The sequence below is a fragment of the Lepidochelys kempii genome, chromosome 3 (assembly GCF_965140265.1).
Source record: "Lepidochelys kempii isolate rLepKem1 chromosome 3, rLepKem1.hap2, whole genome shotgun sequence".
Classification (NCBI taxonomy): Eukaryota; Metazoa; Chordata; order Testudines; family Cheloniidae; genus Lepidochelys; species Lepidochelys kempii.
The window spans coordinates 84,587,064-84,614,287 of NC_133258.1; the positions used below are offsets into that span (position 1 = coordinate 84,587,064).

At 45.0% G+C, this 27,224-nt stretch overlaps 1 protein-coding gene and 1 long non-coding RNA gene across 5 annotated transcripts in view; both read right to left on the reverse strand.

Moving 5' to 3' along the window:
- Nucleotides 1–1,768: 1,768 nt before the first annotated feature.
- The window catches only part of DDO (D-aspartate oxidase), a 31,617-nt gene continuing 6,161 nt past the window's right edge, over nt 1,769–27,224 (reverse strand). For 2 of the 4 annotated variants that reach the window (XM_073337038.1, XM_073337037.1), the window contains exons 2-5: nt 13,658–13,832; nt 11,266–11,374; nt 7,486–7,662; nt 1,769–3,264 (exon numbers count right to left, since the gene is read on the reverse strand). In XM_073337038.1, the coding sequence (XP_073193139.1) occupies nt 2,697–3,264; nt 7,486–7,662; nt 11,266–11,374; nt 13,658–13,829 (1,026 nt within the window). In that variant the 5' untranslated portion in view covers nt 13,830–13,832 and the 3' untranslated portion in view covers nt 1,769–2,696. Of the gene's footprint in view, nt 3,265–7,485; nt 7,663–11,265; nt 11,375–13,657; nt 13,833–27,224 lie in introns of those variants that run through there. The other 2 variants (XM_073337039.1, XM_073337040.1) reach the window with 2 other exon arrangements.
- Nucleotides 24,713–26,290, reverse strand: LOC140908926 (uncharacterized). Its single transcript, XR_012158018.1, has 2 exons — nt 26,210–26,290; nt 24,713–25,288 (listed from the first exon to the last, which is right to left on the reverse strand). It is a non-coding gene; the product is annotated as an uncharacterized lncRNA (long non-coding RNA).

The following is a 27,224-nucleotide window of genomic DNA, read 5'->3' on the forward strand; positions in this document are numbered from 1 at the left end:
TGTTGATAGGGGTTTGATAGATATTTCTGGTGTCTCATTAAATATGTCTTTTATTAGTCACTACTTACACTCTTCAAGTCTTAAAACACAAGTACACTTTCACAATTACACAATAAAACAAGATTCACAATATCACAGCTTTCATCATAGGCACCCAGTTCCTGTGTCCCCGGGGGGTGCTCGACCCACGCTCCATCCCAGACTCTGCCCCCACTCCACTTCACCCAAGCCCACACCCCTGCCATGCCTCTTCCCGTCCCCACCCGTTCTTGCCGCCCCTGCCCTGCCCCAGACCCCGCCCCCATACCACCCTTCCCTCAAACCCCCACTCGTGCCTTGCCTCTTCCCAACCCCTCTCCCCTCTTTCGGCCCCCAGCACCTCCTGCACACTGTTAAACAACTGATCTGCGGAACACAGGAGATGCGTGGAGGAAGGGGGAGGCACTGATCTGTGGGGCCACCAGCAGGCGGGAGGTGCTGCGAGGGAGTGGGAGGAGCTGATAGGGGCGCTGGTGTTGGGTGCTGAGCACCCACCATTTTTTTCCCGTGGTTGCTTCAGCACCGGAACACCTACGGAGTTGGCACCTGTGGCTCTCACTTCAGTTTGTTCTTATATCTCACTGACAGACTGGTGACTCCCCACCCCTTATATACCTGTGTGGGCATGGCTGACAACATTCTAGGAGGTTCAAGGAAAATGTAATCCTCAGAAAATCTGGAAAGTTCCACGTGATTCTATAAAGGGACCACCACAGCCATCTAGCCTGAATCCCTGTACACACAGGCTGTGGAATTTCTCCCACAAACTGGATTCAAGCATATCATAATTAGAAAGTTATCTAATCTTACTTCACAGATTTAAAGCGATGCTGAGTCCACTGTACTGCTTGCTGCCCGTGCTGAAGTGTTCTATAAAGGTAAAGAGAGGACTTTACTATCTAGGCTTAGGCTTGTCAATCTGGCACTTTTCATGAGAACATTTTTGTGCATGCAGGTTTCAGCCCCAAAGAGGAAACAGATTTCAGAGTAGCAGCTGTGTTAGTCTGTATCCATAAAAAGAAAAGGAGTACTTGTGGCACCTTAGAGACTAACAAATGTATTAGATCATAAGCTTTCGTGAGCTACAGCTCACTTCATCGGATGCATGGAAATGGAGACAGCCATTTGCAAATGTAATTCAAACCCACTGAACATTGTTTTATTTCCAATATCAAAATCTAGAGCCTGCTGATGTACAGTGTCCTTCTGCTGTTTACAGTACAGAAACCCTGTCAATTAACATAGTGCCAGCTACCCAGTGATGGGCATAATATTAACCCTAGGTATATTACATAGAAGTAATCACAGCTGTAGGATTTTCTGTAAAATATTTCTCCCTTAGGGATTTTCTGTGCTGCTCATGCTGGGTACCTGCATGTCTGAATCCAACTGCAGTGACTATCACAGACTGCAGTAATATGCTGGTAAAAGGAAGGATGTTTTGCAATAAAAGAAAGTGAATAGAGAAGACAGTGAAAAGGAAGAGAGTTTGGAACAGCAAATTTATCAGTAGGTGTTTTGTCATCATGTACATGGCGTAGTGAAGGGTCGTTGTGCTTTGGCCAACCTCTGGATATGATCTATGAGAGAGAAGGTACCTTTCAGCTGACCATATGAAATCACCCATTGTTGTTTTCCAGTGTTGTTATAGCCCTGTTGGTCCCAGGATATGAGAGAGACAAGGTGTGTGAGAAGATTGTTGCGGTTCAGTGATGAGACAGAACACAGCTTTATGCAAGCAAACAGGCTGGTCAGCGGAGATGGGCTGTTCTGCCCCCCCTGCCTTCCACCTTCTCCTTTTATTATATTTCTCCCCCTAAGCATTACACACTGCTACACAAAGGAATGTATGACGTTGATTCATATGCTTAGTTACCATCCTCTATCTACTACAATCCTGGTTCTCAGGCCTTGAGCCCAGGCTAAAGAAACCTCCCACAGTTGCTGTCCAAACAATCAAGTTCTCAGGGTTCATATCTAGCCCTTGTCCTTGGATAGAGCAATGTGTGCATTGCTTCTAGGAAACAGTCAGGGTGTGCCCCGCCTGCTTCCAGGTGGAATAGCTAGACATTAACCCTTCAGAAGATAATCTTTTATTGGACCACCTTCTGTTGGTGGAAGACACAGAGACAAGCTTTCAAGCTACATAGAGGTTTTCTTCAGGTCTGTAAAAGGTAATCAGAGTGTCACAAGGTGGAACAGATTGTTAAGCACAGCAGTTCATGCATGTTGCAAGGGACCATTCAAAATGAAATGGCCCATTAACACCTCTACAGTCATAGGACAAAGGAGGATTTTTGGGGTTACAGATGGTTGTAAACAGACATAAAACTAGTGTCTCTATCGAATCTATACCTCCCACAGCACACCTTTCAAGATCCTTGGTTCTTATATGTGTTGTACATCAACCAGTGCATCAAATGCCCCAACAACGGCTATGTGGGTGAAACCAGACAATCATTATGCTCTCCAGTGAACTGACACAGAAAAATGGTGAAAGACAAAAACACCCTATCACCTGTGGGCAAACACTTTTCACAAAACAAGCACTTGGCTGCAGTTCAGAATGTGGCATGCAGCTTATAGAATAACATTCCAAAGGTATTACTAGTAGATTTATTATAGCCTACCAATAACTGAAAAGGAGGCCCCAGTGATTATAACTTTGCCTTTGAAGAGGCGCCTTCCAGAGCAGCAATGCATTCTCCCACCAGTCGAGCAGCCTCTTTGGCAGTGCCCCTGTGCACTGAAAAGCCACCCGAACCATGTCCATAGTTGTGGACCACGGGCAGTTTTTTCCCATCATGGACTAGTATCTCTTTCTGCAGTCTCACAGCTAACCTGGTTGGCCTCACACCCACCCTCTCCTTTATGTCCTGGGCTCTTTGAAGTGAGGGTTCAAGAGCACAACATCTGTCAAATATGTCTTTGCTACTTCTAGGATCTGGGGACAAGCTCCAGTTATCCTTCTGCCTTGTCCCACCTAATGTTACATTGTGTATTCCTGGATAGATATAGGTTAAACCATCCCCATCCCGGATGAAGTGATTCACCCAAGGAGCATTGACCTTGAGTACTTGACCTCTGACAGGGTATATCTCCAAGTCACCCATGAGTTCTCTGGATCCAATGCCTGAACAGTTGACAACGATGTCATATTTGCTATGTAGTTCCCACAGATCTTTGATTCGTCTTGCATACACCTGGCTGCCATTTCCTTTCAACCTAAAAAGAAACACAGGAGGTAAAGCAAGACAATTAACTATTAATAAATTACCTTGATAATTTTTATGCAAGTCAAGTAAATAAGAGACTCTTTAAGACACAGAAGAATAGAAAATTGAAGAAAAATCAGAGATAGATAGCACAGGGCTTTTGTTTATGACTTGTCTGATTTGGCTGTTGGAATTAAGACATTGCGAACAAAAGGCTCTTCGTTTGTTTATAAGATTGGACAGGGCAAAATATATCAGGTGTACAAATATTACAGAGATGCTGTGGCAAAAAAGATGTGATAGAGATCTCATGAATTCATTCTCATGACAGCTCCAAAACTGAGCAGTTCATGCAGCCTAAGGATGGGCAAAATATGACTTTTACATCATACAAGTATTTATTATATTATTAGTAGTATTTTACTACATACATTTCTAAGGTACCTGTTACTTGAGCCAAATTCATCACTTATGTCACTCTGTCTTCAGGGTTGCTATCAAATATGACACTATTTATAACTGCATAAGGAAGAAAGGAATCAGGCCTCATTTATAGAGAGTGAGATACAGCAGGTATTAACTTCAATTTACTCTGGGTGTTTTAAAGTGGCGATCTCATGTAGGATGGGATGACTTGGTTTAATATCTGTAAAGAGATCTGTTTGACTGCACGTTAGGCATGCATGCCATTCTTTCATCAAAAACTCATCCTCTTCCTAGGGTTTACATTTATTGTTATTTAAATCTCAACCTAAGCTTCATTTTGAGCATGGCTTAAATGTAGGGTTCTCCCTGCAGGACCAGCTCCTAATCTGTCTAATAGGTAGAGATTAACTCTCTCCAGTGGGATCTCACCCATAGCATTTGAGATTCTGTCATCTTTTTTGCAAAAATATGTTTGTACAAAAACTACTAAACATTCTGCAGAATTCAGACAAGGTAGAGGGACAAAGTTCCTGAACTGTGACATTAAAGCTAACCTAGAAAGAGGGTATAGTAAATGCTTTTGTGCTGCCAAGGCAAGGTACCATAAATATTGTTCAGATCACTTAGGTTTGCAAAATAGTACATATTTACTATGCTCTCTTTCCTGGTACTCACCGGGTGGCGGGAGGGGGATGAGGGGGGGGACTTGATCATCTTATTAGACTACATCCTTTGGGAAATGAGAAGAGTCTGAAACAGGAATAAGGAAACAGCAGAAGCCTTTGTGGTGAAGCAGCCTGACAGATACTAAATGGAGTCAGTGATTTAGTTGTGCCTTAGTACAATTTTCAGTATCAGTTAAGCAATGAAACATGACAAGGCGTGTGTTCCTGTGAGACACTACAGAAGTCGGCTAGAGTACTCCCACTCATGCTTGCTGCTAAAAAACAAGAAATGTTATTTTATGTGGTTCAGTGGCATGGAACATAATCAAACAAGCCTATTATCTAGCAATTTGTTCCAAGATGTAGACACACATTTTACTACCTAACATCAAATCACCTCGTATCCAGTCACTATGCCTATGAAATGTCAAACATTATTTGCTCTTTTTAAGCGTATTTAAATGGATTATACGTACACATTATAGGATCGGTTTTCTGACTCTGCTAAAATTCTTTGAAATTGATGTGGTTTGAGGAGAATTGGTCTTCAGAAGGAAAAATATGAACTGTAAGACTTTTTTCTCACAGGCATACATTTTAAAGCCTTCATTTGTGCCAAGCATTTTGCACATGCAAATATTTCTGTAAGGTTTTCTACAAGATGATAATACAGAAAGATAGTACCTGGATTTTTTTTACTCCTTTCTGCTCCTGATTCCAGAATAGTTTGTGAGGTGAGTTGGGCAGAAGAGAGGTTTTTGACCAAATCAGAGATGAATTGGCCCAGCCAATTCCAGAGGTTGGAACAAGAGGCATTTTCCAAGATTTTCAAATTCTCCTGACAGGTTTTGTCATTTCATAGCTCAAAACCAGTGAGGCTAGAGGCTTCAAAACATCACCTTTGGTTTGTGGCAAAGGCTTGCAAAGCATTAGCATCTTTTACCATTTTCAAGAGCTGGTGGGATGTATTTTGGAAGTTACACACTGGCAAATGAGGAACATCTGAATGCTCATTTGACTTATGGCAGAGAAAAGACAGAAGATAACACTTTTTCTACTCCACTAGTATCTCTGGAGGATCTTAAACAGAAGCTACTAAAGTTAGACATTTTTAACTTTCATTTCAGCAGGTCCTGATGGCTTGCATCCAAGAATTTTAAAAGAACTGGCTAAGGAGCTTGATGGGCCATTAATGCTGATTTTCAATAAGTGTTGGAGCACTAGGGAAGTTCCAAAAGACTGGAAAAAAGCTAACTTTGTGCAGTTTTTAAAAAGGGCAAGTGGGATGATTTGGGTACTTATAGGCTGTAAGCCTGACTGTGATCCTGGACAAGATAATGGAGTGGCTGATACCAGACCTAATTATAATGAACTAAAGGAGGTTAATGTAATTAATGAAAATCAACATGGGTTCATAGAAAACATCCTGTAAAACTAACCTGATATCTTTTTTTGATGAGATTACAAATTTGATGAGATTACAAGATTACATAGATGCCTCTAAGGTGTTTGTCCTGGTGTCACATAACATTTTGATTAAAACACTAGAATTAACCTGGCACACATTAAATGGATTAAAAGCTGGCTAAGTGATAGGTGTCAAAATGTAATTGTAAATGGGGAATTATCATTGAACAGGTCTGTTCACAGTGGGGTCCTGCAAGAATTGATTCTTGGCCCTACACTATTTAACATCTTTATCAATACTGGAAGAAAACATAAAATAATCATTAATAAAGTTTGCAGATGACACAAACATTGTGGGAGTGCTAAATAATGAAGAGAACAGGTCATTGATTCAAAGCAATTGAGATTGTTTGGTAAACTGAGCGCAAACAAACAATATGCATTTTAATATGGCTAAATGTACACACCTATGAACAAAGAATGTAGGTTATACTTCCAGGATGGGGGACTGTATTCTGGGAAGCAGTGACTCTGAAAAAGATTTGGGGGTCGTTGTGGATAATCAGCTGAATATGAGCTCCCAATGTGATGCTGTAGCCACAAGAGCTAATGCAATCCTAGGATGCATAAACAGGGGAATCTTCAGTACAAGTAGAGAGATTATTTTGCCTCTATATTAGGCTCTGGTGCAACCACTGCTGGAATACTTTGTCCAGTTTTGGTGCCCACAATTCAAGAAGGGTGTTGATAAATTGGAGAGGGTTCAGAGAAGAGCTATGAGAAATTATTAAAGAATTAGAAAACATGCTTTAAAGTGATAGACTCAAGGAACTCAATCTATTTAGCTTAACAAAGAAAAAACTAAAGGGTGACTTGATTACAGTCTGTAAGTACCTATATGACAAACAAATATTGAATAATGGGCTCTTGAATCTTGGAGAGAAAGGTTTAACATGATCCAATGGCTGGAAGTTGAAGCTAGACAAATTCAGACTGGAAATAGGGCACAAAAATTTAACAGTGAAAGTAATTAACCATTAGAACAATTTACCAAGGCTTGTAGTGGATTCTTCATTGCTGACAATGTTTAAATCAAGAGCGGATGTATTTCCAAAAGATCTGCTGTAGGCATTATCTGGGGGCAGTTCTATGGCCTGTACTACTTAGGAGATCAGAGAGGAGATGATCACAACGGTCCTGTCTGGCCTTAGAATCTATGAATCTATGAAAGGACAGGACCAGGAATATGGCTGCTCTCAAGAAATCCGCTTTCCACATCCAAATCCTGCACGATTCCCCATGTAAATGTATGTGGATCAGGTCATGCATAAGATAGTTCCCACAATGCTCAGTGAATGTCTCCCTTGAAGAAATTGATTGAGCCATTAAGACACAGTCCTTCATTGAGGATGGTGCTGAATTGCCCCAGCAAGAGCTCCAGAATGTATCATCATCTACCTGTGTGCATTATCTGCAGGGGGACTGCAGCTGCAGTACCTGAGTCAGCCTGGTACAAGGTATATAGGCTCCCTGGTGTACTTAGCCAGCTCTGTTTCACTGACTAAGAGAAGGATCATGGTTCCTTGCCTACTTGGCAACACAGGGGTAACTCACAGAAGATCAGTCTCCATTTGTCCCAGAAAGGAAGGAAAGATTTTAAAATCCATTAAATCAAAGGAATATTCCCAAGCCTTTCCTTTCAGGAAATATCAGCTATACCCATCAAAACCAACCTTTTCTCCAACCATAGCAGATAGGATGGGCAGTCACATTTCAGTGTAGTAAAAGCCTGACCAAATCTGTGCTGTGGAAATTTCTTCAGCTCCTCTTCAGTCATTGAACGAAATCCCAGGACAACATCAGACCAGAATGGTAACACTTCATCAGGAATGGTTTTAAAGATCTGCCAGCTAAAGGACATGGAAGAGAACAGGGTAGACTTAGACACGCTTGGGTTCATGTGACACAATTCATTTTGATCTTAATTTAAAAATATTAGCAATCTTCTTCCATTGGTCAGCAGGATCTCTAGAGTTTAAACAGATAGAAAGTAACAAAGTAAAAGACCTCGTGAGTCACAGATGATAATTATTTAATTGGCCATAAGATTTAGGGGAGTCTTAGTAGGACTTGGACGTAGGGGTGAGGGCAGAGTGAGGCTTGAGGTAATGGAGCCAAGCTAAAAATCACTAAATGGGGTGGGGAGAGAGGGGGCACCAGGGAGAATAACAGGTTAACACAGGGTTAAATACATTAAATGCAGTGAGTGGAGGGATGGAGGAAATAGCAGTCCAGTGTGTCCTGTGTCTTCTTATTTTCATGGTTCTCATTTAAAACTAAAACTGTACTGGAGAATGACAACATGGGCCATTAAAACCACATCCTTTCTGTGCTCCATTTACTCTCCAGTCTGGAATCTTGTTGCAGAGATTCTAGGTTAATCTGCATGAATTCACTAACTAAATTCCACACCAAGTTAAATTTAGAGATGGGCTCAAATCCAGATCTGCATCACAATGCCACTGCTTGGGCTCATCTCCAGGTAAGGTACAAAGTTTGCTCCCCTTCAGAGTTTAAACTCTGGAATTCCTGCCTGTAGGGAGGAGGTGCAGCCTTCCTCAGATGCAGACATGGAGGGAACACCGCACACCGCCTGGTGGGAGGAGCCAGAAGTGCCACGCCCACACACTGGAAGCAGAGGGACGGGACAGGAAGGGGAGCTATAAAAGGTTGGCCCAGCTGCTCAGTTGGGAGGAAGCTGCTGGAGGAGATAGATGCTTCTTCCCTGATGCCAGAGGCGAGCACCAAAAACTGCTTTTGCCCAAGGGACTAGCATGAGCCTCCACAGAGCCCTGACGCTCCTGGTGCAGAGATGCTGCTACCGCTACCCTTGGCAGAGTACCCAGAGGAGATTGAGGCTGACCCCTGGATCCAGGTACGCCCGAGGGGGAGAGACGGAAGCAGCCCAGGGAAACCAGGCAGTAGTCTGGTGGAGGGTGAGCCTGAAACCAGATCAGCATGTTCCAGGCGGATCCCTGCTGACCCAGTGGTGGACTACTCCACCACTGTTAGGGCCCTGGTTTGGGACACAGTGGAGCTGGGTGGACCCATGTCACCCCACCCCTGGGGTGGCAATACTCCCCCTCTGTAGGCCAGGAGACCTATGGTCCTCTGCTCACTTCAAACAGAGCCCCCTTGACTGAGTGTGGTGCTCACCCCAAACTGGAGCCCCATAGCCTGGACTGGAGCTACAGCTCTGCCTGGCTGCAGGCCAGAGCCCTGACTGTTTGTTGACTCAGCCTGTTCAAAGGCAGGGTGCATAGAGTCATAGGTGCTGACTCCGTGGGTGCTCTGGGGCTGGAGCACCCATGGGGAAAATTGGTGGGTGCTCTGCACCCACAGGCAGGCAAGCTCCCCTCCCCCCCCCGCCTCGCCTCGCCTCGCCTCGCCTCCCCTCCCCTCCGCCTCCTCCCCTGAGCGTGCCGTGTCCTCACTTCTCCCCCTAGCTCCCAGCACTTGCTGCTCTGAACAAGCTGTTTCGCAGCGTCACAAGCTCCAGGAGAGAGGGGGGAGGAGCGGAAATGTGGCTTGCTCAGGGGAGAAGTCGGTGAAGAGGCAGGGCTGGGCTGGGGATTTGGGGAAGGAGTCCAATAGGGTCAGGGAGGGGGTGGAGTTGGGGTGGGGACTTTGGGGAAGGGGTTGGAATGGGGGCGGGGCAGGAGAGTTGTGGTGGGGCTGGGGGCAGAGGCGGGTTGAGCATCCACCAGCAGAAGTTGGCACTTATGCATAGATGCTGTAGTTCTGCTTGATTGCTGGCCAGAGCCCTGGCTGGTTGCTGCCCCAGCCTGCTTAAAGGCTGAGCAAGTGAGCTACAACAGCTCTACCTGATTGTAGGTCAGAGCCTTGGCTGTTTTCTGCCCCACCTTGCCTAGCGACAGGGTGAATAAACTGCTGCTGCTCTGGCCCTTTGCAGACCACACCCTTGACAATTGACTACCCTGCCCTGTTTAACAACTAGGCGGATAGACTGCTGCAGCTCTCCCTGGTAACAGGCCAGAGCCCAGCCTGTGTGGCCCACCCCTGCTTGAAGGACGGGCCCCTTGAGAATGGCTGATTCCCTCCTTTTTCCTCTTTGGAGAAGGCTTTAGCAGACCCAAACTGCGAGGAGGTGAGGCCTCCCTCAGACGCGGAGGGGTGGCTCCGCTAGTTTACACTACCCCATTTAACATCGATAGCTAACACCTTTTCTCCCCCCCACCTTTAAAATCCAAACTTTTCCCCAGCTTTCTACACAACACTCCTAGGAAAGTGCTAATTCTACTTCCACTGAGTAGCTACTAAGGGCATGTCTATATTACAAACTTAAGTTGACCTATTTTAGGTCAACTTAGAACCACCATGGTAATTACTCAGGGTCCACACTACCCTCCTTCTGTTGGTCGCACATGTCCATACCAGGAGCACTTCCACCCTCTTAAGGGGGTGGGGAGCTGAGAGTCTGGGCTCTCGGCTCCATGCACAACTCCACACCAGGAGCCCAGCTACCCCACTCCTCCCAGGCTCTCAGCTTCCTGTTCTCCCATGGGAGCCTGGCTGCCCCTAGGGCGCTCAGCTCCCTGCTGGGAGCTGGAGCAGCTGCTGGGCTCCTGGGGACAATGGGGAGCCTGGGCGGCAGCCTGGCTCAAAGCGGGAAGCCCAGAGGCAGCTGGGGTGACAGCCCAAGCTATGAGCCATGTTTTCTTCTCAAGTTCACGGCTCTAGCACAGAGTTGTGAAATTGACATGAATGACAGCCAATGTATGTAACCTGCAGTGTCTACACAGACACTGCGTTGCTCTAACTACACTGACGTAAGCCCTACGTCTCTTGTGGAGTGGAGTTATTCTGTCAATGTAGTAGGGCACTTACATCGGCAGGAGCAAAGCTGTAGTGTAGACACTGATATAATTTGGTCGATGTAAGCTGCCTTACGTCAATCAAACTCTGGCCTGTCGTGTAGACCAGGCTTGACTCAGGCTCTCTTTCTAAAGGCTACAAGCTTCTTGGCTTCATCTTCATGCAGTGCCTGATCATACTTTCTTCCAGGTGCCAGCAAAGTCACAAACTGAGTAGACAAATCTTTGTAGGTATGGTGGGCAGCAAACCTACTGTGTTTTATATTTAGTTACCATAACTGAAAGATCCTACAATGTTCCATCTTCCATTACTAGGATGACCACGTACATTTCAAGCAACTAAAGGAGGAGGAATGTAGGGAAGATATGGGCTACAACTTATATTTAAGAGACACCAGCTCAGAGTGTTTTGTTTGTATGAGCCTTTGAATGATTTTTTGCTTGAAAACTCGCTTCATGTAATCAAATGCATCTTAACACTGTAGCTCCTTTTAAATATGGGTCACAAGAGAGACTCCAGAGAAAGAATGTCCCTTAAGTATTGGATGGAGTGTCACCCTGCCTATTACAGTATATAGCATAAAAATACTAAAAACCTATTTTGAGTTCCTTTCTTACCCAGACACCAGATGAATGCCAGCATCTGAAGCCTCCGATGAATTATTGATTTCAAAAAGATAGTCAAAGGTCTCCCTAATCCACTGCTTCTGCTGATGAATTGGTATGCCTGTGCATATGAAATAAAGCAAAAAACTAAAATGGAGGGAGACGGTAGATCAGGAAAAGACTCCCAAACCCACATCAGCTGAGAAAGGTAGGCATCAGAGAAACCAGGAATAGTAAAGTTTCTACATTAGTAAAACTTTGTATATGACCAGGTAAAAGTATACACTGTCCTGAACACACAAAATACATGGGAACTAAACCTCTATTTTAGTATTTATAAAGTCCAGCGCTATAAGGTAATGCATGCCTCCTATAAGGTGCTAATTGCCCTCAACTCTCCAGGACTGCATTGGTCTTCAAAGAGAGATGACAGTGCTTAGCAGCTTGCAGTGTTGCGGCCTTCATATTTACCCACTTAATGTTGTCGTTACACATTACAAGACTGAACTATATCCCAAAAAATCAATGCATACCCTGCTGATTGAACTATATATTAGTGGAAAATATATCCTACTGCAACATCAAGGCCCCAATCCTGCACTGGGATCCACTAGCACATAATCCTACCCTACTGAAGTCATCAGGGCCTGAGGATGGACACTAAGATTAAATTTTAAAAGTAAGAAAATGAAAGTTATATTTCCTAGAACAACATAAACTCAGCCTCTTTCCCATAGGCAGTACTTCTGCCTATGGGACATTGGTTACATGCGTAGGTCAATATATTGTTCATGTCATAAAATGCATATGGTAAAACATACAAGGTGTGCCAGTCAGGTTAAAGTTGCTGGAGGAGCCTTTAATTTAGTGATTCCTGCCTTTTTTCTTTTTCTTCCCTTTCTTCCCTCCCATCCCTGAGACACAATCTCTCCTAAGTTTCCTTGTAAACCCTTTCCCAGTGCAGGCCAGGGTATTCTATGTAATTATATCTAACCTCTCAGCAAACATCAGACTACAGTAATTACTGAAACAGGAGTACTTTCATTAACACGAACGTCTGCACACTGACCCGCTTCCTGGGGGTGCCCAGAGTTGAAAGTCACCTTGCTATCATCTGCCCTTAGCATGAGGAAGCCTTGTCTGTGCCTGCCGGGGATCAGCTCCCTGCTACAGGCAACACAAGCATTTCTTTCTAGGCCTCGCAGGCCCTGCTGTTTCTCTACAGGTTAACGACAGGCACACTCCAAACCTCAGCTCTCTGAGCATCCGCCTGGAGGGTCCAGCTCTTGCTGCCCTAAAGAATCAGTGCACCTTGGCTTATCAGTTCCACCTCAGATCACTAATCCATTTAACTCACAGCACTTAACACACAGCACAGACATGTGTATAGTGAAATCAAGTATACAGTTATTTAACAAAGCACAAAGATTCAAGTAGCAGCAAGAAGTAGTACTGGAAACAAATGGTTATATATAAAACAAAAGCATAACATGCATTCTAGAGCCTAGACTTAATTAACAAGATACACTCATGTCTTGTAGAATATTGCTCATCCAAAATCCCTGTAGCATTTTACAGCCAGGTTTGGCCTTAACCTTCCTCTCATGAGACAGACAAGCTGTCTACTTGTCTGTTTCCTTGTACTCGCAGATATACACTAATAATCCTTTGTCTTTAATCTGAAGCAGACACCTCTGCTGTTTATTCCATCCTATGAATTTTGTCTCTTGTAGATTTCACAATCTCTTCCTTTGCGCATGGCTCAACATGCAAATAGGGCTACATGGTGAGGCATACACTACACAAATAACCAGACAGCGAGATCGGTGTCTGCTGCCTCCTTCCTGAAAGGAACATTTCCGGTATGAAACTTCCTGGTGACCTGCCTTAACTCCAAGACCTTGAGAATATAACTTTTTTAGTATATATACATCTTAAATTTTATCCATACATACATTTCAAAATGACTTTGACAACCAGTGGGCTACAGATTCTTGGTATACACCTCACATGTCACTCTTCGGTGAACTATTATGCATATATCCATATGTGCTCTCTGCTGATTGGCATGAAGAGATCCCTGGGTCGGTGTCACACACACACACACACACACACACACACTATGTAGAGCATTAAAGAGCTGAAAATATCTCCAAACACCTTAGGACTGAAAATGGAACAAGAACAGGTGATTAAGCATCAAAACACTGGGGGTTTCCTTGGCATAATTTATGATTGGTCATAAAATAAAGACTGCAGACATATTCTAAACTAATCAGATTCGAATACTATCAAGTGGAATAATTTCTTTTTGGTATCATCTGAAGAAAGTTTAAACTTAAAAAACCTTTAATCCATATCGTTCTGAAGTTTGAGCTATGAGCTGAGCAGAGGTTTCACTCACCTAGATAAGTGTGTGGAATAAGCATTCCGGCTGCTACATCGCTCGTTGTGTTGGGAGTAAATTTGTCCGAAATTACAGTCACAGAGCACTTGGAGATAGATTCTGAAATGTACACTGCTGTTGAGAGGCCAATCAACCCAGCACCAACAACTGCGATCTTTCGCTTAGCCATATGCTAGGAGGAGAAGGAGGGAAGAAAAGAATTCCAACAGGTTATTTAAGGTGTCACATCCAATGCAATTTTTTAAAAGTCCTTTCGTCTTAGTTCTGCAATCTATTGTAAACAAGAGTCAGAAAATACAATAGGGTTGGATCCCACAAACCTTTACGTGTGTGAGTAGTCCTACTAAAGACCACAGGACTTTTTGGGCACATAAGGTCTATTCCTGGGCATGGGTCTTTCCAGGCTTAGGGAAAATGGAATTAAAATATTTACAATTCTCAGTATTGAGAGAGAGCAGGCAAGTTAAGGACTAAACAATGAAGCAAAACACAATATAGATAAACAAATACTGAGAGTGGGGGTTCAGATATAAGATGGAAAATGTCTTTGTCTAGCATACGTTCTAGTTGATTCTTTGTCTTAGAGAATAGTTTACTTGCTGATTTTTGTCCCAGAAAATAGACTTTACATTTTCAGGGTATAGAATAACTGCTTCTATACTTCCATCCAAAAATTGTTTGCAGGGAGATGTTGGTCCCTGTTGTCTTGATTATGCCTTGGGAGGGGGCGTGGGGAGGGAGAGGAGGACATAAAATCCTTCTGTGCTCTGACATTGTTAAGAATACATTTCCAGCCCTAGGGTTAGAGTGACAACAATGGCTCTAGTCCAGTGCCTCCCTCCAAATAGGGTATGCATAAATATTCTGTTATCTAGGTCACAGATTAATGGGTCCTCCTCTGTACATGAGGGTACAATCCTGAGCACCCACTGCTCCCATTGACCTCAGTAAGAATTGCAGGTGTTCAGGACTCTGCATAAACCAGGAAACGGTAAGTCCATCAAGCCAAGAAGACCTGATGCCCCTTGGGCAGTCTAAGCATATGCCCATTCCTTGCTCTGACTGTATTTTTACGCTGTTTAGTGTCTTCGAAGCACTTACATTTACTTAATATTTAATCACTCCAACCCTAAATTTGGAACAATTCTGAGATGGACAGAAGCTTTGCAACTCAGGACCATCTGCACATAGAAACTGCCAGGTTACCGGACCTGTATGAACCAGAGACGTTTGCAAAAGAGGAAAACGATTTAGTGAAAAATTGAACTTACATTTCACTCTTGCCATTTTTCAGGGTTTGAAATGGGTCCATTTTATGTAACAATTTTTACTGAAATATTATCTAACCTTTTCTGAAAGTTTTCATTGACCAAAATCCCAGTTTTCAGTAAGAACACGGGTTTGAGTAAATAAAGCATTTTGATAACTACTTCAAAAAGGATTTCAGTAACAAAGTTACTGAATGTTAACAATTTTTTTTGCGCAAAGCAAGTGGTTTTGGAAAAAAAAGTCATTTTTTAAATTAAACTTTTAATGCAAAAGAAGAAATCCCAGCTCTAGTGGAAACATTGTTCTGCTCTCAGCAGGTTCAAAGAGCATCTTGGGTCTCTGCAAAACATTTGGCCTTACAGGATCCTGCTCCTCCATTGTATGTACACATCATCCACCAGCCAGAGAACTAACCCAGATTCCTCCTCCATTGTCCTGTCTGACACTCACTGATTCTAATGAGCCATAGCAGAGGTTGAATTTCTGAACTGACCTCCTCGTAGCCAGGACAGAAAGATGAGAGAACCAGGCCAGGAAAGGCTCAGATTTGACCATAATTTATCCTCTCCAGACAGGGTTTTATCACAAAGGAGCTGGTCTTACCTAAATTGACACCAGCTTGCAGCCCCCTGCTGGGCAGTTTCTGCTAACTGGGCTCCAGTGGACTGCTTTAAAGCTGCCCTCCACTGATGGAAACAGCAGGGAGGGCAACAGGGCAAAAACTATCTGCCCTGCCTGGGAGGGAATGCCCCTTAGGCCACAGCTGTCCCTGCTGGTGAGGATTGATATATGCATCTTCCACACATCTACTGTCCTCCACCAGTGCAGATGAATCAAGCTGAAACGTGTTCATTAACAAACATTTCTGTCGCACTTGCCACTACAGTTCATGAAAGCCGAGAGTCAGTCCTCCAACACACACAAAACTAAGGGCACATCTTCACGAGCAATGTTAAAGTGCTATAAAAAACCCACCTCCCTGAGGGGAATAGCTCCCAGCGCTGGTGCACTGTCTACACTGATACTTTACAGCACTGAAATTTGCACCGCTCTGGGGGGTGTGGGGGTTTCACACCCCCTCAGGGAGAAAGTTGCTGTGCAGTAAAGTGCCAGTGTAGACAAGCCCTAACTTGGTGCAAAGTTACGGCTAAAGCCCACACAACTTAATTACTTCAGTGAGAATGGCTCATGCGCCTCAAAAATAAAATATGCGATCAGAGCAAGAATGAAACACACACACTTTAACATGCAGGAGAATTCTGAGTTCTGCAGCAGATTTGCATAGATTGACATATGGAGGGATTTGCAGAAACTGACAATGGCAAGGGCACCATTGGGGGGGGTGCTCCTGCCCCCCCTGAATTTCATACAGGAAGTGTGCTCCCAGGTGGAGCTCTTAACTGCACAGGATTAGTGTGGAATGTGAGTTCTCCAGAAGAAAGATGGGGCTCCCAGATTGTGCAGACTGAGGCTGGGAGTCAGTATGTGGTTTAAAAATAGAGGCAGGGTGATTAAGATAAGAAAGGGCTGGTAATTAAATTAAGGAACTGGAAGTCCTTATATGAGTTTGTAAAACAGGAATCCCTCTGGGGCGGGAGCGGTGGGGTGCTGGAGAACACAGGGAACTCAGAAGAAATACAGCCACGCCCTCAGAGCCAAGTTTACATTCAGAAAAGAGAGAGATTTGAGGGGTGTAGATGAAAAGAAGGGGCCAAAATCCAGCAAAGGGATAGCAGTGGTACAGAGAAGTTCCACTCTACCCATGGTGTTTATGTGGCCTCATCACCACAGCATCTGAGCGCCTCACAGTGTCTAACCTATTTCTCCTCGCAGCCCCTCTGTGATGCAGAACTTTGTTGTTATTCCCATTGTACAGATTCAGCACTCAGGCAGAAAAAGACTAAAGGCCAGATTTTCAAAGGTATTTAGGCCCCTAGCGGGATTTTCAAAAGTGCCTAGAAGGTTAGGTGGGTTGTAAACCCCACTAGATGCCTAGCTGCATCTTTGGATGCCTAAAACCCTTTGAAACTCTGTCCCTAAAGCACTGGCCTGAGGTCATACAGTAAGTCCATGGGGTACTCTTTCAGGGCTAGCTCCCTATTCACTGGACCATCCTCTCTCTCTCTGCTGTGAGCTGCAAAAAAAAGAGGACTCTGATAGATGGGAGAAAACTGATTGGCCAGTTCTCTGAGACTCCAGCAATTGGTCCCAGCCAATGGGGAAGGATGTCATGTTTGACAGCATGAAAAACATCACAGAGATCAGGAAAGATGAAGAGAGGAAGAATGAGAGTCAGATGAGAGAAGATCACTTAACTCCCAAGGGGTGGCAGGTTCTGCCCCAGGCTGAGTTGGAGAGCAATGGCTGCTCTGCAATTTTAGATTTTTAACTGAAAATCGTTTGTCATTTTTTGTCATTTGTCATTTTTTTGTTGAGAGTTCAAGAAAACGAAGGATTGAGAAAGTGTTATATGAGTACCAGATGTGCTTATGCCTCAAATTCTTAGGGTTTCAGCTCTATCCAGGCCAATTCCAGAAAAAAGAATAGAAATGGCATCCAAAAGTCCATAAAGTCATGATTTGTATTATTCACTAGGCACCATGTGTGTGCTCAGCACCGTCAGAATATGCCAGAAAATGTAGTCCCTGGGCCAATGCATATAAGATAGCTCAGATATTCAACAATGAAGTGTATAGTTATTGAGCATGTTATCCCATGTTCACTGTGATGATAATATATAATGCGTGGAGGCACTGATGTCAATAGAAGTTTTACTTGATTAAGGACTAGAACAGAGGTGGGCAAACTACGGCCCGCGGGACCGTCCTGCCCAGCCTTTGAGCTCCTGGCCGGAGAGGCTAGCCCCCGGGCTCTCTGCCCTCCCCCGCAGCCATGCCACCATGCAGGCAGCACTGTGGCCCGCCACTCCTGTTGGGCAGCGTGGCGGCATGGCTGGCTCCAGCATGGTAAGGGGGCGGTGAGCAGGAGGGGTTGGATAAGGGGCAGGGGATCCCGAGGGGCAGTCAGGGGACAGAGAGCACTGGGCAGTTGGATGGGGCGGAGGTTCAGGGGGGTGGGGGCGGTCAGGGGATGGGGAGCGGGGGAGTTGGATAGGGGGTGGGGTCCCAGGGGGGGCGGTTAGGGACAGGGGTGTGGATAGGTGTCGGGGCAGCAGGGGACAGGGAGCAGTGGGAGGTTGGATGGGGTGGAGGTTTCGGGGGTGATAGTCAGGGGATGGGGAATAGAGGAGGTTGGATAGGCATGGGAATCCTGGGGGGGCCTGTCAGGGGGCGGGGGTGTGGATAGGGGTCCTGGCAGTCAGGGGACAAGGAGGGGTTGGATAGTGGATTGGGTCCCGGGGGGCAGTTAGGGGTGGGGGGTCCTGAGAGGGGGCAGTCAGGGGTCAAGGAGCAGGGAGGGTTGGATGGGTCGGGGATTCTGAGGGGGGGCGGGAATTGGGAGGGGGTGGATAGGGGGCAGGGGCCAGGCTGTTTGGGGAGGCACAGCCTCCCCTATCCGGCCCTCCATACAGTTGCGCAACCTCAATGTGGCCCTCGGGACAAAAAGTTTGCCCACCCCTGGACTAGAAGATTTGACACTTCAACTTTCTTTCAAGGGGAAAAGCTGCCCAGAGTTCCTGTGCCCATTTATTTTCCTATCCTGCCTGTAGAGGCTCTGATATACCTCAGAAATCTCATTTTTTTGTCTCAGCTTTAAAATGTGGACCTTTCTTGATGTTTGTTTTAAATATTCTCCTGTGAGAACTGCACCCCAGTCGCTGTAGTGTTGTGTTTAAGAGCCTTCTGGAAAGTAACTAACCTTTAAACAGAAGTGAAGCAGTGTTGCCAATTCTTATGATTTTGTCATGAGTTTCATGATAATTATTGTTTTCCTTAAAGCCCCAGCTCCTTGAGCCAAGTGGAGATGTGATGATTTAAGCCTTTATTCTTAAAGAAAAATGAAGTTGCAAGCCCTTGTGCTATGAAGAAAGCTTCGAAATGTGACTCCAGTGCACCCTAAAGTCTCAAAAAGGAGAAGGCAAATAAAAAGAACCCTAAATCTACTATTTTACATAATCTCATGATTTTAAAGCCAATCTCATGATTTCTGGTGAGCCTGATTCCTGGTTTTTGAACATTTGGGGTTGGATATGCCATGAAAATGTCAGTTTCACTTCTGTTCAAAGTCAGTTTCTAGTCTAGTATTTGTAGTGGGGTAAGAGCCCTACAACCCCAGGCAGATGAAGTATAAACTCACAAGGCCTTGCCCTAGTGAGATGTTTCCAAAAGTTAAATGATCTATTCGAAGCCCGGTAAACTGGAAAAAAAAGTGATAGAAAATAATCTAGATTTTTCTACAATTGTTTCAGTTGTTTTATACAAGAGTTAGTAACAAAGTAAGAATATACATTAAATTTTACACCTCACCAATGTCCCTTAAGTGATTTGACACAAGATGTCAGAACATGTTAGTATTAGATCTGAGTGGGTCTAATATTTATTTAGTTTCCTTTCTTTGTATAGGAATTAGATACAATGCCTTTGTCAGCTAATTTCTTAGTTATCTGGAAAAAAACTAGAGTTTTCAGCAGCCTAAGTAACCCCTAGAATCACTGTTAAAGTTGCGCCTTCCCCCCGCCCAAATCTGAAATGGCGCCATTGGACAATGGATGTCTGAGCTGTAATAACTTGTTATTTCTGGATCATATCCTATTTAGCAGGTCTTTCCTTGTTGGCAAAGGAAAGAGGGTAGAACCCTGACATCAGGGACAAAGCACAGTTAATTACTTATACTTATGTAACTCTCGTCAAATGGGAAGAGTCTTTGTAAAGCTTGCTTCCTGGTCCCCACCCCAGGTTGGATGGAATGCATGAAGTGCCTAACAGCAGCCCAGTTTGGCAGATTAATAAGCAGTTTTCAGATGAGACATATGAAAGACCTAGTGTGACAACTCTTGCGTCATGTGATCTTTGCTGACTTTCTTATAGCCTCAGATGCCAGAATAAAGAGATTTCATGAGAATCTCAGCTTTCATTTTTATAAAGAGTAAGTTTCAGCCTTCACGGTTGGTGTGAAAAGCTTGTAAACAGGAAATGAGCGCCCCAAAAAGGCTCAGAAACCAGAAATAAATTTTAAAAAATACAAATGTATGTTTTAAAACTCTCATGTTTTTAGCCAATATCCTGATCTCTTGGGGCATGATTCATGATTTTTGGCTACGGAGGCTGACAATGTGGCAGGGGTCCTTATCCCTTGTGATCTGATAGGATCTCATGGCAGTCTTGGTCTTGGTAAAAGCGCTTTGTAGAATTCCATTTTGGCTAACTGAACACGGCTGACCTAAATTCCAGCCTTTAAACCGAATACATAATTTTTTGTTTCTAGCCTTAAACAGTTGTGTAGCATAGCTGTGTGCTGCTAAATGGCTGCTGAGTTCCAGGACAGAGGTGACTATCTCAGTAATAGGTGACATTATTAGTGTGTAGATGCACGTATACTGTATACATATATACAAGGACTGAATTGGGTTGGCTTGCTGTGGTTTGGCAATCTAGTGTGTTTTGGAGGCTGTTGTCTGGTGCTCAGCGTGAGATTAACAGTTCAAGACTAGCCATGAATGCTGTCTTTGGCCACAGATCCCCCCAGGAAATAGGTATCCCTAAGCTTTTCTTGAACTAGCTCTGATTCCTTTGTTTTGACAGACATGCTCCCAATGTCCTTTTTGCTGATGGTGCATTTCCTGGACATGCTTTCACTGACTGGGCTGACTTTGCCTGTGGTGTGTAATCCCTTGCCAAACTTGTCACACTTCTGCCCAGGGAACTCAGTGCTCTTCAGATGCCTCTTTATGGCACTTCCTTTTACTCCGTGGGAATTTTTTTCTTGTCTTTTGCTTCTACATCTCTCCTGCTGGGTAACTTGCATTTTCACTAGCTCAGATCCAGTTACCCTGCCTGTTTCAGAGGTAGCTTAGATATTAACTGTAACATTCTTTTACAACCCTTGTTAGACATGCCAATGACTATGTTCTCCTCTTCACCAATACACAGCACTGCCAGCTCCATAGGCACCAGCTTTGTGGGTGCTCCAGGGCTGGAGTACCCACACAAAAAAGGTGGGTGCTCAGCACCAACCTGCCAATCAGCTGTTCAGCAGCAGGTGCTTGAGGAGGGGGCAGAGTAGGGGCAGGAAGAGGCAGGGCAAGAGGCGGAATGGAGGTGGGATTTCAGGGCAGAGTGGGGGTGGAGCACCCACCTGGGAAAATGAAAGTCAGTGCCAGTGGCCAGCTCTCACACTATTACCATGAGCCTTGCAATAGTTGGTATTTTTCTTAAAGCTCCAGCTGCTGGAGGTTATTTGTTCTTAAAATAAGATTCCAGTCCTTGTAATTTCAGAGAAGAGTATGAAAAATGTGACCGGATCATAACCAAAAGGCTCAGAGACCAGAAGACAAATAAAAAGAACACCACTCTGACATGCTTTTTCTCTCTCATTATTTTTAAAGCAACTCTCATATTTGGGGGCTTGACTCATGCTTTGTGAATGCTTGGCATTGGTGTGACACTTCCCAGCGGTACCCAGGGTTGTGAGGTAACTTCCTACCAGCTGCCCTTAGTGCGAGGAAGTCTAGTCTGTGCTTGCTGTGTGTCAACTCCCCAACCCCACTGGCCACAGACAATGCAAGCACTCCTCTCTGAGCTGTGCAATCATTCCACAGGTTAGCAACAGGCACACTCCAACCCTCAAGTCCTCCGAGCGTCTCCCTGGTGTTAGATGTTTTCAGATCACCAGGGCTTGATGAAATACATCCTGGAATACTGAAGGAGCTGACTGAGAAGATGTCTCAGCCATTAGCGATTATCTTCAAAAAGTCATGGAAGATGGGAGAGATTTCAGAAGACAGGAAAAGGGAAAATATAGTGCCAAACTAGAAAAAAGGGAATAAAGGCAACATGAAGAATTACAGACCAGTCAGCTTAATTTCAATACCCAGAAAGATAATGGAGCAAAGAATTAAGTAATCAATTTGCAGATACCTAGAAGAGAATAAGGTGGTAAGTAACAGCCAGCATGGATTTGTCCAGAGCAAGTCATAAAACCAAACTAGTAGCTTTTTTTGAAAGGGTAACAAGCCTTGGGCTTAGAGCTTAGGATAGTGACTTTGGTAAGGCTTTTGACACTGTCTCACATGGGCTTCCCATAAACAAACTAGGGAAATACAACCTAGATGGAGTTACTATAAGGTGGGTGCATAACTGGTTGGAAAATCGTTCCCAGAGAGTAGTTATCAGTGGTTCACAGTCAGGCTGGAAAGGCATAATGAGTGGGGTCCCGCAGGAATCAGTTCTGGGTCCGGTTCTATTCAATATCTTCATCAATGATTTAGATAATGGCATAGAGAGTACACTTATAAAGTTTGCAGACGATACCAAGCAGGGAGGTGTTGCAAGTGCTTTGGAGGATAGGATTAAAATTCAAAATGATCTGGACAAACTGGAGAAATGGTCTGAAGTCAATAGGATGAAATTCAATAAGGACAAATGCAAAGTACTCCACTTAGGAAGGAACAATCGATTGCATACATACAAAATGGGAAATGACTACCTAGGAAGGAGCACTTCGGAAAGGGATCCGGGGGTCATAGTGATCACAAGCTAAATATGAGTTAACAGTGTAACACTGTTGCAAAAAAAGCAAACCTCATTCTGGGGTGTATTACCAGGAATGTTGTAAGTAAGACATAAGAAGTAATCCTTCTACTCTACTCTGAGTTCATTAGGCCTCGACTGGAGTATTGTGTCCAGTTCTGGGTGCCACATTTCAGGAAAGATGTGGACAAATTGGAGAAAGTCCAGAGAAGAGCAACAACAATTAATTATTAAAGTTCTAGAAAACATGACCTATGAGGGAAGATTGAAAAAATTGGTTTGTTAAGTCTGTAGAAGACGGAGGGGAGACATGATAACAGTTTTCAGGTACATAAAAGGTTGTTACAAGGAGGAGGGAAAAAATTATTCTCTTTAACCTCTAAGGGTATGTCTACACTACGAAATTAGGTCAATTTTATAGAAGTCGATTTAGAAATTGATTTTATACAGTCAATTGTGTATGTCCCCACTAAGCGCATTAAGTCGGCGGAGCGTGTCCTTAATACCGTGGCTAGCAGCGACTTACGGAATGGTGCACTGTTGGTAGCCATCCCACAGTTCCCGCAGTCTCCGCTGTCCAGTGGAATTCTGGGTTAAGCTCCCAATGCCTAATGGGGCAAAAACATTGTCGAAGGTGGTTTTGGGTACATGTCGTCAGTCGCCCCTCCCTCCCTCTGTGAAAGCAATGGCAGACAATTGTTTTGCACCTTTTTTCCTGGGTTACCTGTGCAGAAGCCATACCATGGCAAGCATGGAGCCCACTCAGCTCACTGCTGCTGTTGTGAGCATTGTAAACACCTCGCGCATTACCGTGGAGTATGTGCAGAACCGGGCTAAGAGACGCCAGCATGAGGACGATTGTGATGAGGACATGGACACAGATGTTCCTGAAAGCACGGGCTGTGGCAATTGGGACATCTTGGCAGCAGTGGGGCTGGTTGATACAGTGGAACACTGATTCTGCACCTGGCAAACAAGCACAGACTGGTGGGACCGCATAGTGTTGCAGGTATGGGATTATTCACAGTGGCTGCAAAACTTTCGCATGTGTAAGGACACTTTCCTTGAACTTTGTGAGTTGCTTTCCCCTGCCCTGAAGCACAGGAATACCAAGATGAGCGCTGCCCTGACAGTTGAGAAGCGAGTGGCAATAGCCCTGTGGAAGCTTGCAATGCCTGACTGCTACCGGTCAGTCGGGAATCAATTTGGAGTGGGCAAGTCTACTGTGGGGACTGCTGTGATCCAAGTAGCCAATGCAATCACTGACATTCTGCTCTCAAGGGTAGTGATTCTGGGAAACGTGCAGGTCATAGTGGATGGCTTTGCTGCAATGGGGTTCCCTAGCTATGGTGGGGCGATAGACAGAACACATATCCCTATCTTGGCACTGGACCACTTTGCCAACCAGTATGTAAACCGCAAGGGATACTTCTCAATGGTGCTGCAAGCACTGGTGGATCACAAGGGACGTTTCACCAACATCAACGTGGGATGACCGAGAAAGGTGCATGATGCTCGCATCTTTAGGAACTCCGGGCTGTTTGAGCAGTTGCAAGAAGGGACTTATTTCCCAGACCAGAACATTACTGTTGGGATGTTGAATTGCCAATAGTTATCCTTGGGGAACCAGTCTATCCCTTGCTCCCATGGCTCATGAAGCCATACACAGGCAGCCTGGACAGCAGTAAGGAGCAGTTCAACTATAGGCTGAACAAGTGCAGAATGGTGGTAGAATGTGCCTTTGGACGTTTAAAAGTTCACTGGTGCTGTTTGCTGACTAGGTTAGACCTCAGCGCAACCAACATTCCCATTGTTATTGCTGCTTGCTGTGTGCTCCATAATATCTGTGAGAGTAAGGGGGAGACATTTATGGCAGGGTAGGAGGTTGAGACAAATCGCCTTGTGGCTGATCTTGAGCAGCCAGACACCAGGGCGATTAGAAGAGCACAGCTAGGCGCACTGTGCATCAGAGAGGCTTTGAAAACCAGTTTCATGACTGGCCAGGCTAGGGTGTGACAGTTGTGTGTGTTTCTCCTTGCTGCAAACCCGCCCCCTTTGTTAATTTTAATTCCCTGTAAGCCAACCACCTTCCCCTCTTCAATCACAGCTGGCAAAGGAAATAAAGTAACTATCGTTTTGAAACCATGCATTCTTTCTTTATTAATTAAAAAAAAAGTGAGATAACTGACATCGTAGCCCAGGTGGGGTGGGGTGTGGGAGGAGGGAAGGACAAGGCCACATTGCTTATTGTAGCCACACTACCAATCAAAACTGTTTGAATGACAGCCTTCTGTTGCTTGGGCCATCCTCTGGAGTGGAGTGGCTGGGTGCCCAGAGCCTCCCCCGTCCGCGTTCTTGGGCGTCTGGCTGAGAAGGATATTGAACTTGGGGAGAAGGTTAGGCGGTTATACAATGGATGCAGTGGGGGTCTGTGCTCTTGTTGGCTTTCCCGCAGTTCCAACAGATGCTGCATCCTGTCTGTTTGCTCCCCCATTAGTCTCAGCATCACCTCTGCCTTTAGTCTTCACGCTCATTTAATGCTTTCCTGACCTCTGCCACTGAATGCCTCCATGCAATAAGCTGTGCCCTATCAGTGCGGGAGGACTGCATAGGTTGGAAAATATGTCATTTCGGGTGCATTTTTTTTGCCTTCTAATCTGCGATAACCTCAGGGACGGAGATGATAGGGGGAGCATAGAAATATTTGCACCTGGGGAGAGATAAAAAGGGAGAGTCAAATTTAAGATGATACATTTCTGAGAACAAAAGGGAGACTTTCACAGTGAATCAAGCAGTTCACAGCAGACAGCACATGTGCTTTAGGTACAAGGTCGCATTTTGTCTTTTATATTGAGTGCCTGCTGGTATGGTGACACATCACAAATGGCTGGGCAACAGAATTTGGTTTCCAGACAGCCATGGTAAGCCTTTTGGTATGTGGGGTTGGCTTCTTACGCCTTCATAACATGTGGGAATGGTTTCAAACTGCAGCACCATCCTTTCCCAATGCCTGTTGGGTTTCACATTTAAAAGGAGGGGCTGCAGTTTTCGGGGGGATGTGCAGCACACACCTCCCCCCACTCCACCGCGTGGCTATTCTCTGGGATGAGCCCTTCATCCCGCCCCCGCTGAGTGGCTATTCTCCGGGATGATTCCTTTTAGCCGAGCGCATACAGCACAGCATGAACAGGGTCCTTTTACTGTTCCCTTACAAAAATTCCTCTATTTCAACCAGGTGACCATGAATGATATCACTCTCCTGAGGCTAACACAGAAAGATAAAGACCAAATGTTGCTTGAATGTGACCAAAACCCAGGAACATTCGCTGCCATGCTTTGTGCTGCAATGATTCCAGACTACTTGCTACTGGCTTGGGGTGGTAAAGTGTCCTACCGTGGAGGATGAAATAAGGCAGCCCTCCCCAGAAACCTTCTGCAAAGGCTTTCAGAGTACCTCCAGGAGAGCTTCATGGAGATGTCCCTAGAGGATTCCTGCTCCATCCCCAGACACGTTAACAGACTTTTCCAGTAGCTGTACTGGCCGCGAATGCATCCCAATTCTTCAGGGCAAATCAAACATTAAACACTATTGCTTTTAAACCTTGTACTGTAGTTACAAATATGCACTAACCAGAGCTGCCTTCTCTGGCTTCAGGGTTGGGGATCCCGCCTTCGGATGGTATTGGCTCCAGGGTGATGAAAAGGTCCTGGCTGTCGGGGAGAACAGATTCACTGCTTGCCTGCTGCGCATTCTCCTCCTTCTCTTCTACCTCTTCCTCAGCCACAAAGTCCTCCTCCCTGTTGCGTGAGACTCCCCCCCCCCGCAGGTGTCCACGGACAGTGGTGGAGTAGTGGTAGGGTCCCCACCTAGAATGCCATGCAGCTGATCATAGAAGCTGTTTGTCTGGGGCTCTGACCCAGAGCGACCATTTTCCTCCTTTGTCTTTTGGTAGACTTGCCTGAGCTCCTTAACTTTCACGTGGCACTGCTGTGTGTCCCTGTTGTAGCCTCTTTCCACCATGCCCTGTGCAATTTTGGCATATATATTATTAGCATTTCTTCTTTTAGATCGGAGTTCAGCCTGCACAGATTCTTCTCCCCATACAGCAATCAGATCCAGTGTCTCCCTTTCAGTCCATGCTGGAGCTCGTTTGTGATTCTGGGGGGACCGTATGGTCACCTGTGCTGCTGAGTTCACCACGCTGACCAAACAGGAAATGAAATTCAAAATTTCCCGGGGCTTTTCTGGTGTATCTGGCTAGTGCATCGGAGTTCAAAGTGCTGTCCAGAGCGGTCACATTGGAGCATTCTGGGATAGCTCCTGGAGGCCAATACTGTTGAATTGCATCTGCACTACCCCAAATTCAACCCAGCAAGGTCAATTTTAGTGCTACTCCCCTCACCGGGGAGGAGTACAGAAGTCAATTTTAAGAGCCCTTTAGGTGGACGGAATGGGGTTGGTTGTGTAGACGCATTCATTTTAAAATCAACCTAACGCAGCTAAATTCAACCTAACCCCGTAGTGTAGACCAGGGCTAAGGATAGGACAGGAAACAGTAGGCTTAAATTGCAGCAAGGGCGATTTAGGTTGGACAGTAGGAAAAACTTCCTGTCATGGTGGTTAAGCACTGGAATAAATTGCCTAG